General features: G+C 61.1%; 1 protein-coding gene across 1 annotated transcript; it reads left to right on the forward strand.

The window, feature by feature from the left end:
* Positions 1 to 2,041: 2,041 nt before the first annotated feature.
* KCNJ9 (potassium inwardly rectifying channel subfamily J member 9) lies at positions 2,042 to 6,144 on the forward strand. The gene is made up of 3 exons (XM_054295064.1): positions 2,042 to 2,080; positions 3,346 to 4,288; positions 5,776 to 6,144. The coding sequence occupies exons 2-3, from the start codon at positions 3,355 to 3,357 to the stop codon at positions 6,084 to 6,086; spliced, it is 1,245 nt and encodes a 414-aa protein (XP_054151039.1). The 5' UTR covers positions 2,042 to 2,080; positions 3,346 to 3,354; the 3' UTR covers positions 6,087 to 6,144.
* The last annotated feature ends 11,317 nt before the right edge of the window (positions 6,145 to 17,461 follow it).

The raw sequence follows: 17,461 nt of genomic DNA on the forward strand, positions 1-17,461 counted from the left end.
GCGCCTCCTGGGCATCGGTGCCTCCAAGGGGGTCCTGGAGGGTCCGGGCAGGGTCCCGAGGGCACCGGGGAGTGCCCGGGGCTACACCGTGTGCCCGTGTGTGGCTGGTCATTGTGTCTGTATGTCCATGGGTGGCTGGTCAGTGTGTCCATGTGTCCGTGTGTCCATGGGTCAGTGTCTGTGTGTCCGTGCATCCATGGGTAGATGGTCAGTGTGTTGGTCAGTGTGTCCATGTGTCTGTGTGTCTGTGTGTCCATGGCTGTTCAGTGTGTCTGTGTGTCCACGTGTCAGTGTGTCTGTGTGTCCGTGGGTGGCTGGTCAATGTGTCCATGTGTCCATGTGTCTGTGTGTCTGGATGTCTGTGGGTGGATAGTCAGTGTGTTGCTCAGTGTGTCTGTATGTCCGTGTGTCCGTGTGTCTGTGTCCGTGTATCTGCATGTCCATGGGCAGATGGTCAGTGTGTCTGTGTGTGTCCATGGGTGGCTGGTCAGTGTGTCCATATGTCTGTATGTCAGTGCATCCATGTGTCCGTGTGTCTGTGGATGGTCAGTGTGTCCGTGTGTCCATGTGTAGATGGTCAATGTGTCCGTGGATGGTCAGTGTGTCCATGTGTCCATTTGTCCATGGGTAGATGATCAGTGTGTTGGTCAGTGTGCCCATGTGTCCATGTGTCAGTATGTCCATGTGTCCGTGTGTCTCTGGGTAGATGGTCAGTGTGTCCGTGTGCCCATGTGTAGATGGTCAGTGTGTCTGTGTGTCCATGGGTGGCTGGTCAGTGTGTCTGTGTGTCTATGTGTGGATGGTCAGTGTGTCCATGTGTCCATGTGTCTCTGGGTCGATGGTCAGTGTGTCCGTGTGTCCATGTGTAGACGGTCAGTGTGTCCGTGGATGGTCAGTGTGTCCATGTGTCCGTGCGTCCGTGTGTCCGTGGGTGGCTGGTCAGTGTGTCTGTGTGTCCATGTGTGGATGGTCAGTGTGTCCATGTGTCTCTGGGTCGATGGTCAGTGTCCGTGTGTCCATGTGTCCCTGTATCCCTGTGTCCATGGGTGGCTGGTCACTGTCCATGTGTCCATGTGTCCGTGTGTCTCTGGGTCGATGGTCAGTGTGTTGGTCAGTGTGTCCATGGGTGGATGGTCAGTATATCCGTGTGTCCGTGTGTCCGTGTGTCCGTGACTGCCCCACTCCAGCCCCGTCCCGGCCTCTCCGGAGCCACAAAGGTCCTTTGTCCACCCTGGGGGGGAGGAGCGGGCGACTGACCGCGGGGGCGGGGCTACCGGAGGGGGCGGGGCCTGTCAGGGGACCCCGGGCTAATGATGGGGGGTCTGGGCTAATTAGGAGGGGGCTGGGCTATTTAGGGGGGATCTGGGCTATTTAGGGGGGGTCTGGGTTAATTAGGGGGGCTAATGAGGGGGGGGTCTGGGCTAATGAGGGGGGGCTAATGAGGGGGTCTGGGCTAATGAGGGGGGGTCTGGGCTAATGAGGGGGGTCTGGGCTAATGAGGGGGATCTGGGTTAATGAGGGGAGGAGGGAGGGGCTGAGGCGGGGAGGGGGCTGGCCTAATGACGGCACCCCCTGGCTAATTATGGGGGGGGGGGGGGGCGCTGAGCCGAGGGAGCGAACGGCAGCCCTGGGCCAGCGCAGGGGCCCCTGGGCTAATTAATGGAGGGCTAATTAATGAAGGGCTGATGATGGCTTGGGGAGGCTGTGATAATTCAGGGGGGGGCTGTGATAATTCGGGGGGTGCAGCTGAGCCCGGGGTCAGGGGGAGCTGGGCTAATGAGAAGCCCACCCGGGTTAATTATTTTGGGGGGTTCGCGCTAATTATGGGGGGTTTGCGCTAATTTTGGGGTTGTTGCGCTAATTTTGGGGGGGTTGCGCTGATGGTGGGGGCGAAGCCGATCCCGGGGGGGGTTGGGCTGTCGCTGGCCACCCCCGGGCCGGGTGTCCGTGCAGTGGGGGGGGTGAAGGGGGGGCGGGGGCTCCCGGTATTTTTATCCGAGCGCGGCCGTTGCCGGGGAACGGAACGGGGCGGGGGGGGGGGGGACACGGAGAGCGCGGAGCGAGCGGGGCTGCGGCAGCGGTGAGAGCGGGCGGGGGGGCGAGGGGAGACCCCCGAACCTGACCGGGCACCCCTAAACCCGGCTATGACCCCCCCAAACGCGGCCGTGGCTCCCCAAACCCGGCCGTGCCCCCCCAAACCCGGCTATGCCCCTAAAACCCGGCTATGCCCCCCCCCAAATCCGGTCGTGCCCCCTCGAACCTTGCTCTGCCCCCCCCCAAACCCGGTTCTGCCCCCCAAACCCGGCCATGCCCCCCAAACCCGACTGGGCCCCTCCAATCCCGGCCGTGTCCCCCAAACCGGGCTCTGCCCCCCCCCAAACCCGCCTACACCCCCCAAACCTGCCCATGTCCCCCCCAAACCCGGTTATGCCCCCCAAAAAAACCCACGAATGAATGGGGAGGGAGGAATTGGGGGTGATGCTGGAGGGGACCCCCCCCCCAATCGGGGCACACGCGTGTGTAAATGGGGGGGTGGGGGTGTGCGCGTGACCCGGGGTGAGTGTGCAAGAGGGGAGCTTGGCGCATGTGCAAGGCCCTGTTCCGGTGCCCCCAGTTTGGCACCTCCATCACCCCATTCCTTCCCAGTTCCCCCAGTCTGAGGGCTCCATCCCCCCTTTCCCCCATCCCAGTCCCCCCAGTTTGAGGTCTCCATCCCCTACTCCCCCATCCCAGTCCCCCCATTTCCCCATCCCAGTCCCCCCAGTTTGCCACCTCCATTCCCTCATTCCTCCATCCCAGTCTCACCAGTTTGGGGGTGCAATCCCCCCTTTCCCCCCATCCCAGTCCCCCCAATTTGAGGGCTCCATTCCCCACTCCCCCATCCCAGTGCACCCAGTTTGGCACCTCCATCCCCCCATTCCCTCCTCCCAATCTTTGGGGGTGCAGTCCCCCCCATTCCTTCCCAGTCCCCCCAGTCTGAGGTCTCCATCCCCCCCACTCCCCCATCCCAGTCCTCCCAGTTTGAGATCTCCATCCCCCCATTCCTCTCTCCCAGTCCCCCCAGTTTGGAGAGATCATCACCATCCCAATCTTCCCAGTTTGGGGGTACAATCCCCCCATTCTCCCCATCCCAGTCCCCCCAGTTTTATGTCTCCATCCCCCCATTCCCCCATCCCAGTCCCCCCATCTGGCACCTCCATCCCCCCATTCTCCCCATCCCAGTTCCCCCAGTTTGGCACCTCCATCCACCCATTTCCTCCTCCCAGTTCATCCAGTTTAAGGTCTCCATCCCTCCATTTCTCCATCCCAGTCCCCCCAGTTCTCACCCCCTGTCCCCCCCCGCAGCCGCCGCCGATGGCTCAGGACAACGCCGCCTTCTGCGGGGTCCCCGAGGGGGTCCCCACGGGGGTCCCGGCTGAGGCCAAGCCCCCTCCCCAGCCCCCCCAGGCCCCCAAACGCCGTCCGTGGGGGGCCGGGGGCGCCGCGGGGGCCCGGAAGCGCCAGCGCTACGTGGAGAAGGACGGCAAGTGCAACGTGCAGCACGGCAACGTGCGCGAGACCTACCGCTACCTGACCGACATCTTCACCACCCTGGTGGACCTCAAGTGGCGCTTCAGCCTCCTCATCTTCATCCTGGCCTACGCCCTCACCTGGCTCTTCTTCGGCCTCATCTGGTGGGTCATCGCCTACAGCCGCGGCGACCTGGAGCACCTGGGCGACCACACGTGGACGCCGTGCGTCAACAACCTCAACGGCTTCGTGTCGGCCTTCCTGTTCTCCATCGAGACCGAGACCACCATCGGCTACGGCCACCGCGTCATCACGGACACGTGCCCCGAGGGCATCGTGCTGCTGCTGCTGCAGGCCATCCTGGGCTCCATGGTCAACGCCTTCATGGTGGGCTGCATGTTCGTCAAGATCTCGCAGCCCAACAAGCGCGCCGAGACGCTGGTGTTCTCCTCGCACGCCGTGGTGTCGCTGCGCGACGACCGCCTGTGCCTGATGTTCCGCGTGGGCGACCTGCGCGACTCGCACATCGTCGAGGCCTCCATCCGCGCCAAGCTCATCCAGTCCAAGCAGACGCAGGAGGGCGAGTTCATCCCGCTCGACCAGACCGACCTGAGCGTGGGGTTCGAGACCGGCGACGATCGGCTCTTCCTGGTGTCGCCACTCATCATCAGCCACGAGATCGACGAGCGCAGCCCCTTCTGGGACGTGTCGCGGGGGCAGCTGGAGAGGGACGACTTCGAGATCGTCGTCATCCTCGAGGGCATGGTGGAGGCCACAGGTAAGCGGGGTGGGGACGTCTTGGTGGGATGTGGATGCCTTGGTGGCATGGGGACATCTCGATGGCATGGGGACATCTCAATGGCATGGGAATGCCTTGGTGGAGTGGGGGATGGCTCGGTGGCATGGGGACACTTTGGTGACGCAGGGACACCTCAGTAGCACGGGGATGCCTCAGTGGCACAGGGACGCCTCAGTGGAGCAGGGACAACTTGGTGGCACATGGATGCCCTGGTGGCGTGGGGACATCTCGATGGCATGGGGACGCCTTGGCGGCACAGGGATGTGCTGTCTTTGTATGGATGCATCCATGGAGATGTCATCTCCATGTGACACATCGTCTTTGTGGGGATGTATTTTCTTTGTGGGACACATCATGTCCATGGGACACATCTGTCCGGACATCTCCATGAGGACACATCATCTCCATCGGGACATCTCATCTCGATGGGGACACCTCCATGAGGACACCTCCATGAGGACACATCATCTCTGTGGGACGCTTCCATGGGGACATCTCATGTCGATGGAGACACCTCCATGAGGACACATCATGTCCATGGGGACATCTCATCTCTGTGGGCACATCACCTCCATGGGAATCTATGACCTCCATGGGGACATCTCCATGAAGACACATCATCTTCTTGGGGACATCTCATCTCCATGGGGACATCATCTTCTTGGGACCCATCCTCACCTCCATGGGGACACATTGTCTCCTTGGGGACACCAACATGGGGACACATCACATCCATGGGGACACATCAACGGGGACAAATCATCTCCACGTGGATAGATGCCTTCAGGTATTGGGGTGCCCCAAACTCTGGAGGTTCCACAGACCCTTCCTACCAGATTTGGGGTTTCCCATGTCCTGGATTCTTCAGGAATTGGGGCCCCCATCCACTCAGTGACCCAGATATTGGGGTTCCTCCACCCCATGCCCCTCAGGGATGATGTGCCAGGCCTGCAGCTCCTACCTGGCGGATGAGGTGCTCTGGGGTCAGGAACCTTCAGGTGTTGGGGTCCCCATGTCTTGAGTGATTCAGGTATTGGGGTGCCCCAAATTCTGGGGGTTTCACAGACCCCTTCTACCAGATTTGGGGTTTCCTGTGTCCTGGATTCTTCAGGTATTTGGGGTCCTCTCTGTCCTAAGTGATTCATGTATTGGGGTCCTCATTCTCAGAGTGACCCAGGAATTGGGGTCCCCATGCCCTGAGTGACTCAGATATCGGGGTGCCCCAAATTCTGGGGGTTTCACAGACTCCTCCTACCAGATTTGGGGTTTCCCATGTCCTGGATTCTTCGGGTAATGGGGTCCCCATGCCCAGAATTAGTCAGATATTGGGGTCCCCATTCCCAGAGTGACCCAGATATCGGGGTGCCCCCCACCCTGTGCCCCCCAGGGAGAATTAGTCAGATATTGGGGTCCCCATTCCCAGAGTGACCCAGATATCGGGGTGCCCCCCACCCTGTGCCCCCCAGGGATGACGTGCCAGGCCCGCAGCTCCTACCTGGCGGACGAGGTGCTCTGGGGTCACCGTTTCACGCCGCTGCTCAGCCTGGAGGAAGGCTTCTACGAGGTGGACTACGGCGGCTTCCACCACACGGTGCCCGTGCCCACCCCGGCCTGCAGCGCCCGCCAGCTGGCAGCCGCCGCCGCCCGCCGCGATGCCCACCTGTACTGGTCCATCCCCAGCCGTCTGGATGAGGCCGCAGCCGCGGGGGGCGAGGGGGACCCCGAAATGTCCCCCTGCGAGAGCAACGGGACCTTGGCCAGCCCCGAGTCGCGGTGATGCCACCAAATCCCCGGTGTAAATGGGGAAAATACCCCCTTGTTATGGTGGTGGTGGGTTTGGGGCGTTCCTGAGTTTTTTGGGTGTCCCTGGGTTTGTCGGGGCGAGAGGGACCCCAAAATCTCTCATGAGAGCAACGAGACCTTGGCCAGCCCCAAGCTGAGGTGATGCCACCAAAATCCAGCTGTAAATACTGAAAATCCCCCTATTATGATATTGGTGGTGGTTTTGGGGTGTCCCTGGGTTTGTGGAGACACGGAGGACCCCAAAATTTCTCAGGAGATCAACGGGACATTGGCCAGCCCCGAGTCGCGGTGATGCCACCAGAATCCCAGTGTAAATAGGGAAAATACTCCCCCGTTACGGTGGTGGTGGTGAGTTTGGGGTGCCTCTGCAGTTTGGGGTAGCCCCGGGTTTGTGGGGGTGAAGGGGACCCCAAAATCCTTCACAAGGGCAGTGGGAACTTGACCAGCTCCAAGCTGAGGCGATGCCAGCAAAATCCAGGTGTAAATAGCGAAAGTCTTCCCAGTTATGATGGTGGTGGTGGGTTTGGGGTGCGAGTGGTGGATTTGGGGTATCCCTGAGTTTTTGGGGGCAAGGGGGACCCCAAAATCTCTCCGGAGACCAACAGGACATTGGCCAGCCCCAAGTCGAGGTGATGCCACCAAAATCCGGGTTTAAATACTGAAAATCTTCCTCATTACCCTGGTGGTGGTGGATGTAGGGTGTCTCTGGGTTTGTGGGGGCAAAGGGGACCCCAAAATCCCCCATGAGAGCAATGAGACTTTGGCCAGCCCCGAGTCGCGGTGATGCCACCAAAATCCCAGTGTAAATAAGGAAAATTCCCCTTTTTATGGTATTGGTGGTGGGTTTGGGGTGTCCCTGAGTTTTTTGGGTGTCCCTGGGTTTGTCGGGGCGAGAGGGACCCCAAAATCTCTCATGAGAGCAACGAGACCTTGGCCAGCCCCAAGCTGAGGTGATGCCACCAAAATCTGGGTGTAAATACTGAAAATCCTCCCCATGATGATGGTGGCAGTGGGTTTGGGGTGTCCATGGGTTTGTGGAGACGAGGGGACCCCAAAATTTCTCAGGAGAGCAATGAGATCCTGGCCAACCCCAAGCTGAGGTGATGCCACCAAAATCCATGTGTAAATAGCGAAAATCTTCCCAGTTATGGTGGTGGTGGTGGGTTTGGGGTGTGAGTGGTTGATTTGGGGTGTCCCTGGGTTTATGGGGGCAAAGGGGACCCCAAAATCTCTCAGGAGAGCAGCAGGATTTTGGACAGCCCCCACTTGCATTGATGATCCCAAAACACGAATTTATTTATTAAAAATCCCCCCAGTTCTGATGGTGGTGGTGATTTTGGGGTGTGATTGATTGATTTGGGGCGTCCCTGGCGTTATGGGGTGATGGGGGACCCCGAAATCTCCTGGGGGCACCAACAGGACCTTGGGCAGCCCCAGCAGGCACCAAACCTTGGGTGCATCAAATAAAATTCCCCCATTCCGATGGTGGAGTTGTTTTTGGGGTGCGGGAGGTGGATTTGGGGTGTCCCTGGGTTTTTGGGGTGTCCCTGGGTTTGGGGCTTCGGGGGAGGGGAAATCCAGAGGCTCCAGTGAGGAATTTGGGGTGAAATCGGGGTTCCCTGACCCCAAATCCTGCAGGGATGGCAGGAAGGGGTCAGTGCCACATCTCCAAGGACACGGGGACCCCCAGGATGGGTTGGGGTCTCTCCAAGGACATGGGGTCCCCCAAGGGTGGGTTTGTGGCTCCCCAAGGACATGGGGACCCCCAGCGTGGGTTTGGGGTCCCCCCTCATTGCCCCTCCCCCCAATTTCCCCACGGGATCCCCCTCAGATTGGGGGTGGGGGGCGGTGCTGGGGGCTGCGGAACCGAGAGGGGCCGAAAGGAGCCGAGTGAGGCCGAAAAAAGCCGAGTGAGACCGAGGGGAGCCGAGCCGAGGCTGAGCGGAGCCGAAAGGACCCGAATGGGGCCGAGCCGAGCCGAAAGGATCCGAAAGGAGCCGAATGAGGCTGAACGGAGCCGAAAGGATCCGAAAGGAGCCGAATGAGGCTGAACGGAGCCGAAAGGATCCGAAAGGAGCCGAATGAGGCTGAGCGGAGCCGAAAGGAGCCGAACTCCGCCGAGCTGAGCTGAGCTGAGTCTCAGCCGAGCCGAACGGAGCCGAACTCAGCCGAGCGAAGCCGAACGGGGTCTGAGCGCCACCAAAGCCCCGCCCACCCCTGACCCCGCCCCCTCCCCGTCGCGCGTGGGGGTTGGGGGGGGCAGGGGCTACGACCCCCCCAAAATCAGCGACAGCGGGGGCACAGGGACACCCCGAGACCCCCGCGTGTCCTATGTGTGACACGCTTGTCCTTTGTGTGTCCTGCGTGTGACACGCGTGTCTTGTGGGTGTCCTGTGTGTGTCACGCGTGTTGTCCCCCCCCGTGTCCCCCCGGCTGTCGCATTCCTGCCGCCCACGGGCAGCAGCTGCGCGGGGCGGGGGGCGGCAGGAGGGACTGGGATGGACTGGGAGGGACTGGGGAAGGGGGGGAATGAAGGGTCTGGGGTGAGTGGGAGGACTGGGAAGAACTGGGAGGGAATGGGAGAGTGGAGAGACTGGGAACTGGGAGGGCTGGGGTGGAGTGGAACTGGGAGGACTGGAAGGATTGGGATGGACTAGGGAGGACTGGGAGGGACTCGGGGGCACTGGGAGAACTGGGAGGGACTGGGACGGGCTGGGAGGACTGGGTGGGACTGGGGGGTCTGGGATGGACTGGGATGGTCTGGGGATGGACTGGGATGGACTGGGATGACTGGGGAGGACTGGGGAGTCTGAGCACTCGGGGGACTGGGGATCTGGGAGGACTGGGACGGACTGGGAGGGGCTGGGGGAAACTGGGATGGAACTGGGACGGACTGGGCGGGTCTGGGGGCCGGGCTGTGCTCCGGCAGGGGCAGGGGGGGCCGTGGGGCGGTGCCGGTTCCCCGTGGGGCCGGTCCCGGCACGGGGCCCCGCCTCCGCGTCAGCGCTGTTTGTTCAGCTTGGGGGGCAGCGGGGGGGGGACAGCGGGGGGGACACGGGGGGACAGCGGGGACTGGGGGGGCAGGGGGGGACAACCGAGGGACGGACAGGGGACAAAGGGACTGGGACAGACTGGGAGGCACTGGGAGGACTGGGATGGACTGGGGGACTGGGAGAGACTGGGTCAAACTGGGGGCACTGGGAGGACTGGGGGGACTGGGATGGACTGGAGACACTGGGAGAACTGGGGGAACTGGGATGGATTGAGGGGACTGGGAGGACTGGAATGAACTGGGAGCACTGGAAGAACAGCACAGGGGGAACTGGAGGGCGTTGGGACAAACTGGGAGGACTGGGAAGCACTGGGATGGACCGGGAGGTGCTGGGGACAATGGGCAGACTGAGCTGTACTGGGACAAACTGGGGCAGACTGGGAGGTGCTGGGGGTGCAGGTCTGCACTGGTGTTACTGGTCTGCACTGGGGTTACTGGTCTGCACTGGGGTTACTGGTTTGAACTGGTGTTACTGGTCTGCACTGGGGTTACTGGTCTGCACTGGTGTTACTGGTCTGCACTGGGGTTACTGGTTTGAACTGGTGTTACTGGTGTGCACTGGGGTTACTGGTCTGCACTGGTGTTACTGGTCTGCACTGGGGTTACTGGTTTGAACTGGTGTTACTGGTCTGCACTGGGGTTACTGGTCTGCACTGGTGTTACTGGTCTGCACTGGTGTTACTGGTCTGCACTGGGGTTACTGGTTTGAACTGGTGTTACTGGTCTGCACTGGGGTTACTGGTCTGCACTGGTGTTACTGGTCTGCACTGGGGTTACTGGTTTGTACTGGTGTTACTGGTCTGCACTGGAGTTACTGGTCTGCACTGGGGTTACTGGTTTGTACTGGGGTTACTGGTGTGCACTGGGGTTACTGGTGTGCACCGAGGGTGTGGGGCTGCACGGGGAGCACTGAGCTCTGTACTGGGGAGATACTGGGAGGAAACTGGGAGGATACTGGGCAGCACTGGAGGGCGCGGCCGGCGCAGGGAGCAGAGCCACGGGCTGGGGGAGCTGATAACTGGTGCGGACTGGTGTCACTGGTGTCAGTTACTGGTGTTACTGGTGTCCCTCACTGGTGTCACTCACTGGTGTCACTTACTGTGTCACTCGTGCCACTGGTGTCACTGTGTCCCTCACTGGTGTTACTGGTCTCACTGGTGTTACTGGTGTCACTCACTGGTCTCACTGGTGTCAGTTACTGGTGTCACTGGTGTTACTGGTTTTACTGGTGTCCCTCACTGGTGTCCACTGGTGTCAGTTACTGGTGTCACTGGTGTCCCTCACTGGTGTCACTGGTGCCACTGGTGTTACTGGTGTCCCTCACTGGTGCCACTGGTGTCAGTTACTGGTGTTACTGGTGTCCCTCACTGGTGCCACTGGTGTCAGTTACTGGTGTCACTGGTGTCCCTCACTGGTGTCACTGGTGTTACTGGTGTCCCTCACTGGTGTCACTGGTGTCAGTCACTGGTGTCACTGGTGTCCCTCACTGGTGTCACTGGTGTCACTGGTGTCCCTCACTGGTGTCACTGGTGTCAGTCACTGGTGTCACTGGTGTCAGTTACTGGTGTCACTGGTGTCCCTCACTGGTGTCACTGGTGTCGGTCACTGGTGTCACTGGTGTCCCTGCCCCCCCTCCCCCCGTTCTTGAGCTGCCCTTGGCGGTTGCCATGGAGATAAAGCCGGGAAAGGGGGGGGGGCACTGGGAGGGGACCTTGGCACCGAACTGGGGACACTGGGGGGGGGGGGGGGGGGGGGAAGGGGACAGCCGAGTTTGGGAACAGCCGGAAATTGGGAACAGCCCAAACAGCCGGAATTTGGGGACAACTGGACACTGTGAACAGCCGCAGTTTGGGTACAGACGGAATGGAATTTGGGAACAGCCCAAACAGCCAGAGTTTGGGAACAGCCAGAATTTGGGACAGCCGGAGCTTGGGAACACCAGGAGAGCAGGAACGGCCGGAATTGGGAACAGCTGGAATTTGAGAACAGCCCAAACAGCCCGAGTTTGAGGACAAATGGACACAGGACAAACAGACACTGGGGACAGGCGGACACGGGACAATTGGAGTTTGGGGACAACCAGACACTGGGAACAGCCAGAATTTGGGAACACCGGGAGAGCGGGAACAGCCGGAGTTTGGGGACAAATGGACACGGGACGAACAGACACCAGGGACAAACAGAGTTTAGGGACGACCAGGCACTGGGAACAATCAGACACGAGAACAAAGCAGGGTGGGCACAGCCGGATGCTGGCAACAGTCAGACCCTGGGAACAGTCAGATTTCAGGAACAGCTGGACCCTGGGAACAGCTGGATTTAGCCACAGTCAGTCCCTGGGCCCAGCTGGATCCCAGGAACAGTCGGTGCCTGGGAACAGCCAGATTTTGGGAATATTTGGATTCCTGGGAACAATCAGACCCTGGGAACAGTCAGATTTTGGAACAGTCAGACCCCGGGCACAGCTGGATCCCTGGGAACAGTCGGTGCCTGGGAACAGCCAGATTTTGGGAACATTTGGATTCTGGGGAACAGCCAGACCCTGGGAACAATCGGACCCTAGGAACAGCTGGATCCCTGGGAACAATGGGACCTGGGGGAACAGTCAGACAACCCTGAGAACAGTCAGACCCTGGGAACAGACAGGTTTTGGGAACAGTCAGGGCCTGGGAACAGCCAGAGCCTGGGAACAGCCGTGTCCCCTGGTACAACCGTTCCTGTAGCACCGTGGATCCCCTGGGAACAACCGGAGCCTGGGCACAGCTGGATCCTGGGCACAGCTGGATCCTGGGAACAATCAGACCCTGGGAACAGACAGATCACAGTTGGAACCGGGGAACAGTCAGATCCTGGGAACAGTCGGATCCTGGGAACAGCCCCCTCATTTCCCCCCCTCGCTGTCCCCCCCTCTCTCCCCATTCCGGGCTAATTTTAGCCCCCGGCCGCATTCCCGGGCACCTCCCGGTGCCAGGCGGGGTCGGACCGGGAGCTCCGGGCACCCCCCGGGCCGGGGAACCCCCAAAAACCAAACGCAACACCCCCAAAAATAAACAACACCCCAAAAAACCAAACAACACCCCCCAAAAAATCAAACAACACCCCAAAAAAACGAACACAACCCCAAAAAACAAACAGCGCCCCCAAAAAAATAAACAACACCCCCAAAAAATTAAAACAACCCCCCAAAAAACAAACATCCCCCCAAAAATAAAGGCAACACGCCCAAAACCCAAACAACACTCCCTAAGAAACACACTCCAAAAAACTAAACAACACCCCAAACAACAAACACAACCCCCAAAAACAAACAACAGCCCCAAAAATAAAAACAACACCCCCAAAAACCAAACAACACCCCCAAAAAACAACACCCCCCAAAAAACCCAAACAACACCCCCTAAAAACCAAACAACACCCCCCTAAAATACAAAAAACACCCCCAAAAATCAAACACCCCCTAAAAACCAAACAACACCCCCGAAAAACAAACAACACCCCAAAAACAAACAACAGCCCCAAAAAATAAAACAACACCCCCAAAAATCAAACAACACCCCCCAAAAAACCCAAACAGCCCCTGAAAAAACAAACAGCACCCCCAAAAAACAAAGAACACCCCAAAAAACAAAAAAACACCCCTCAAAAAACAACTAACACCCCCCAAAACCGGAGGGGCGGGGCACCGAGGCTCCGCAGCCTCAGGGCAGCGCCCCCCCCTCCCCAAAACGAGGCCCCCCCCCCCCAATGCGGGTCCGGATGTGGGGGGGGTCCCGCTGGATTTGGGGGGGTCAGGAAGGGTCACCCCGCCCCCCCCCCCCGCGCACCTGCGTTCCCAGGGCCCCCCCGCGGGCTCGAGGCTGGGGAGGGGGGCGGGTTTGGGGCGGGGGGGCCGCGCCGGGCGGGGCTCTCCGGGTTTTTCTCGGCAGCGGTCGCTGCGCCCCCCCCAAAAGTGTCCCGGGCTGGCAACGGCGACGGCAGCGCCATGGGCAGAGGGGTGAGTAGGGGCGGCCCGGGGCACCCCGAAACCACGCGGGGCACGGGGACACGCGGGGCACCCCAAAAAACACCCCCCCGGACAGAACAACCCGCCCACGCACAATTAACAACCACCCGGGTACCCCAAACCCAGCCCAGAGACCCCAAACCCACTCGGGCCACCCCAAAAACACCCCTAGCCAGAACAACCTGCCCACGCACAATTAACAACCACCCGGGTACCCCAAACCCAGCCGGGACACCCCAAAAAACACCCCCCAGCCAGAACAACCCACCCACCCACGCACAATTAACAACCACCCGGGTACCCCAAACCCAGCCGGGACACCCCAAACCCACCCGAGAGACCCAAATACCACCCGGGAACCCCCAAACCCGCCCGAGACACCCCAAACCCAACCGGGACACCCCAAAAAACACCCCCAGACAGAACAACCCACCCACGCACAATTAACACCCACCCGGAACACCCCAAACCCACCCGAGAGACCCCAAACCCCCGAGAGACCCACTTGGGACACCCTAAAAACCACTCTGGGCGCCCCAAACCCACGCGGGGCACCCCAAAAACACCCCCCAGAGAGAACAACCCACCCACGCACACTGAACACCCAGCCGGGAACCCCAAACCCACGCGGGGCACTCCAAATCCTCCCGAGAGACCCCAAAACCCTCCCGAGACAACCCAAACCCACTAGGGACACCCCAAAAACCACCCGGGACACCCCAAAACAACGCGGGACAGCCCAAACTCACTCGGGGTACCCAAAACCCACCCGAGAGACCCAAAACCCACTCGGGGCACCCCAAAAAACCCCCCCACCCTGAACACCCTCCCGGGAACCCCAAACTCACCCGAGAGACCCCAAACCTACCCGGGGCACCCCAAAAACCACCCGAGAGACCCCAATATGTTGCCGAGATAACCCAAACCCACCCGGTACACCCCAAACCTACTCGAGAGACCCAAAAACCACTTGGGGCACCCCAAAACCACTCGGGAACACCCCAAACCCACTGGGGGCACCCCCAAATCCACCCAAGACAACCCAAAAACCTCTCGGGGCACCCCAAACGCATCCGAGAGACCCCAAACCCACGCGGGGCACTCCAAACCCACCCCAGACACCCCAAACGCACCCCGGAGACCCCAAACCTACTCGAGACACCCCAAATCCATCCGAGAGACCCCAAACAAACGCGGGGCACCCTAAAACCACCCGGGACCCCCGGAGCCACCCACGGGCACCCCCCCCACCCAAAATCACATCCCCTACCCTCCCCACTCGGGACCACCCCCCCCACCCCCCAAATTTTTCCCCCCGACCCCCCAAACCCCCCCCCGGGATCGTAGAACCGCAGACCCCCCGATCAGGGGTCGCTTTTTTAGGGGTGGGGGGGTCCCCAATCGCCCCCCCCGCGCTGTGAATCGCCAGCCCCGTGGGCGGGACCCCCCCGGACCCCCCCATCGTGCGTGGCTCGGTGCCCGCGGCTGCCCCGAGCTCCGCTCCCGGTGCCCGGCAACGCCCGCGGGGGGGCCCCGAGCGCCGCTGGCCCCGAGCCCGCCCCCCCCACCCCGGAAACCCCCCCAAAATCCGAGCCAAACCCCCCCACATTGGGCACCCACCCAAAATTGGGGGGGATCCCTTTGGGTGAGACCCGGACCCCCCCAAACCCGACCCAGACCCCCCAACCTTGGGCACACACCCAAAATTCGGGGGGACCCCCCCCAAACCCAAACCAAACCCCTCCCTCACCACAGGCACCAACCCAAAATTTGGGGGGACCCCTCTGGGTTGGGGTTTTCCCCCCGACCCCCCCCTCAAACTCAACCCAACCCCCCCCCCCCAACCCAAAATTCGGGGGAACCCGGGCCCCCCCAAACCCCACCCAACCCGCGGGCACCCACCCAAAATTCGGGGGGGACCCCCTCAAACCGGACCCAAATCCCCCCCCACCACGGTCACCAACCCAAAATTTTGGGGGGGGACCCCGCTGGGTGGGGCCCGGACCCCCTAAATTCGACCCGACCCCCCCCCCCCCCACATCGCGGGCACCCACCCAAAATTTCGGGGGGACCCCTCTGTGTTGGGGTTGCCCCCCCCCCCCCCCCGCGGTGTCCCCTTGGCGCTGTCCCCAGTTCGGGGGGGGGGGGATGGGGGGGAGGCGGGGGGACACACCCTCGCGACACCCGACACCCCCCCCCCGTCCCCCCCCACCCCACAAAATCGGGGGGGTCCCTCAGGTGGGTTCCCCCCCCCCATAATGCGGAACAACAATTGGGGTCCCCCTGTGTTGGGGGTGGGGCAGAGAACCCCCCCCCCCCGCGTTATTTGGGGGTGGGGGTGCCCCCCCGTGCCCCCCCCCTCTGTAATTTGAGCCCCCCCCCCCCCCGGTCCCGGTGTTGGTTTTGGCTCCCGGAGGTTTCCATGACATCGGCCCCGCCCCCCCGGGACAGCGGGGACCCCTGGGGACAGCGGGGGACAGGAGGGGACAGGGGGGACAGGGCCACCACCCGCTAAGGACAGGGATAGGAGGGGTCCTGTGACATTCTGGGGGGGCTCCTGCTCTGCCTGGCTTGGGGGGAGCCCCCCGTGGGTGTGGGGACACCCCCATGGTGACAGTGACACCCCCATGGTGACAGTGACACCCCCCTGGCTGTGGTGACACCTCTATGGGGACAGTGACACCGCTGTAGGGACAGTGACACGCCCACAGTGACAGTGACACTCCCCTGGCAGTGACACCCCCATGGTTACAGTGACACGCCCACCATGACAGTGACACCCCCCTGGCTGTGGTGACACCCCCATGGTGACAGTGGGGACAGTGAAACACTCACGGTGACAGTGGCACCCCCCTGGCTGCAGTGACACCCCCAGAGTGATGGTGACACCTCTATGGGGACAGTGGCACACACACACACGGTGACACCACTGTGGGGACAGTGACAGTGATACACACACGGTGACACCCCTGTGGGGACAGTGACATGCCCTCAGTGACAGTGACAGTGGCAGTGACAGTGACAGTGACAGTGACACCCCCCTGGCTGCAGTGACACCCCCAGAGTGATGGTGACACCTCTATAGGGACAGTGACACACACACGGTGACACCCCTGTGGGGACAGTGACACGCCCACAGTGACAGTGACAGAGACAGTGACAGTGACACCCCCCTGGCTGTGGTGACACTCCCATGTTCAAGGGGACTCGCAATGACCACAGTGACCACCCATGGCCATGGTGACCCCACAGAGCCACAGTGCCACCCTGGTGACAACAATGCCACTCTAATGACCACAGTGCCACCCTGGTGACCATAATGCCACTCTGGTGACCACAATGACCCTGTCAATAGCCACAGTGCCACCCTGGTGGCCACAACGACCCTCCCATGACCCCAATGTCACTCTAGTGACCACAGTGACCCCCTGGTGACAACAGTGCCACTCTGGTGACCACAGTGACCCCCCATGACCACAGTGCCACTCTAGTGACCACAGTGCCACCACAGTGACCACAATGACCTCCTGGTGACCACAGTGATGCCCCCCTCATGACCACAGTGCCACTCTAATGACCACAGTGTCACCCTGATGACCCTAATGACCCGTCAATGACCACAATGCCACTCTAGTGACCACAGTGACCCTCTCAATGGCCTCAATGCCACCCTGGTGACCACAGTGACCCCTCAATGACCACAGTGCCACTCTAATGACCACAGTGCCACTCTGGGGACCACAATGACCCCCATGACCACAGTGACCCCCTCAATGACCACAATGACCCCTCAATGACCACAATGCCACTCTAGTGACCACAGTGACCCCTCAGTGACCCCTCAATGACCACAGTGAACCACCCCATGACCACAGTGCCACCCTGGTGACCATAATGACCCCTCCATGGCCACAGTGACCCCCTCAATGGCCACAGGGCCACCCTGGTGACAGCGGTGACACCCTGGTGACCACAGTGACCCCTCCATGACCACAGTGACCCCATGGTGACCACAGTGACCCCTCAATGACCACAGTGCCACTCTAATGACCACAGTGTCACCCTGATGACCACAGTGACCCCTCAATGACCACAGTGACCCCTCAATGGCCACAATGCCACCCTGGTGACCATAATGACCCCTCAATGACCACAATGCCACTCTGGGGACCATAATGACCCCCATGACCACAGTGACCCCCTCAATGACCCCTCAATGACCACACCCCCCCTCCCCACGCCCCCCCCAGTGGTGACCCCATCCCCGCCGCGCCCCCCCCGCCCGCCCGTGCCC

This window comes from Melozone crissalis, unplaced genomic scaffold (assembly GCF_028551555.1).
Source record: "Melozone crissalis strain CALT ecotype California unplaced genomic scaffold, PUWL_Pcris_2 ptg000485l_1, whole genome shotgun sequence".
NCBI classification, from domain to species: domain Eukaryota; kingdom Metazoa; phylum Chordata; class Aves; order Passeriformes; family Passerellidae; genus Melozone; species Melozone crissalis.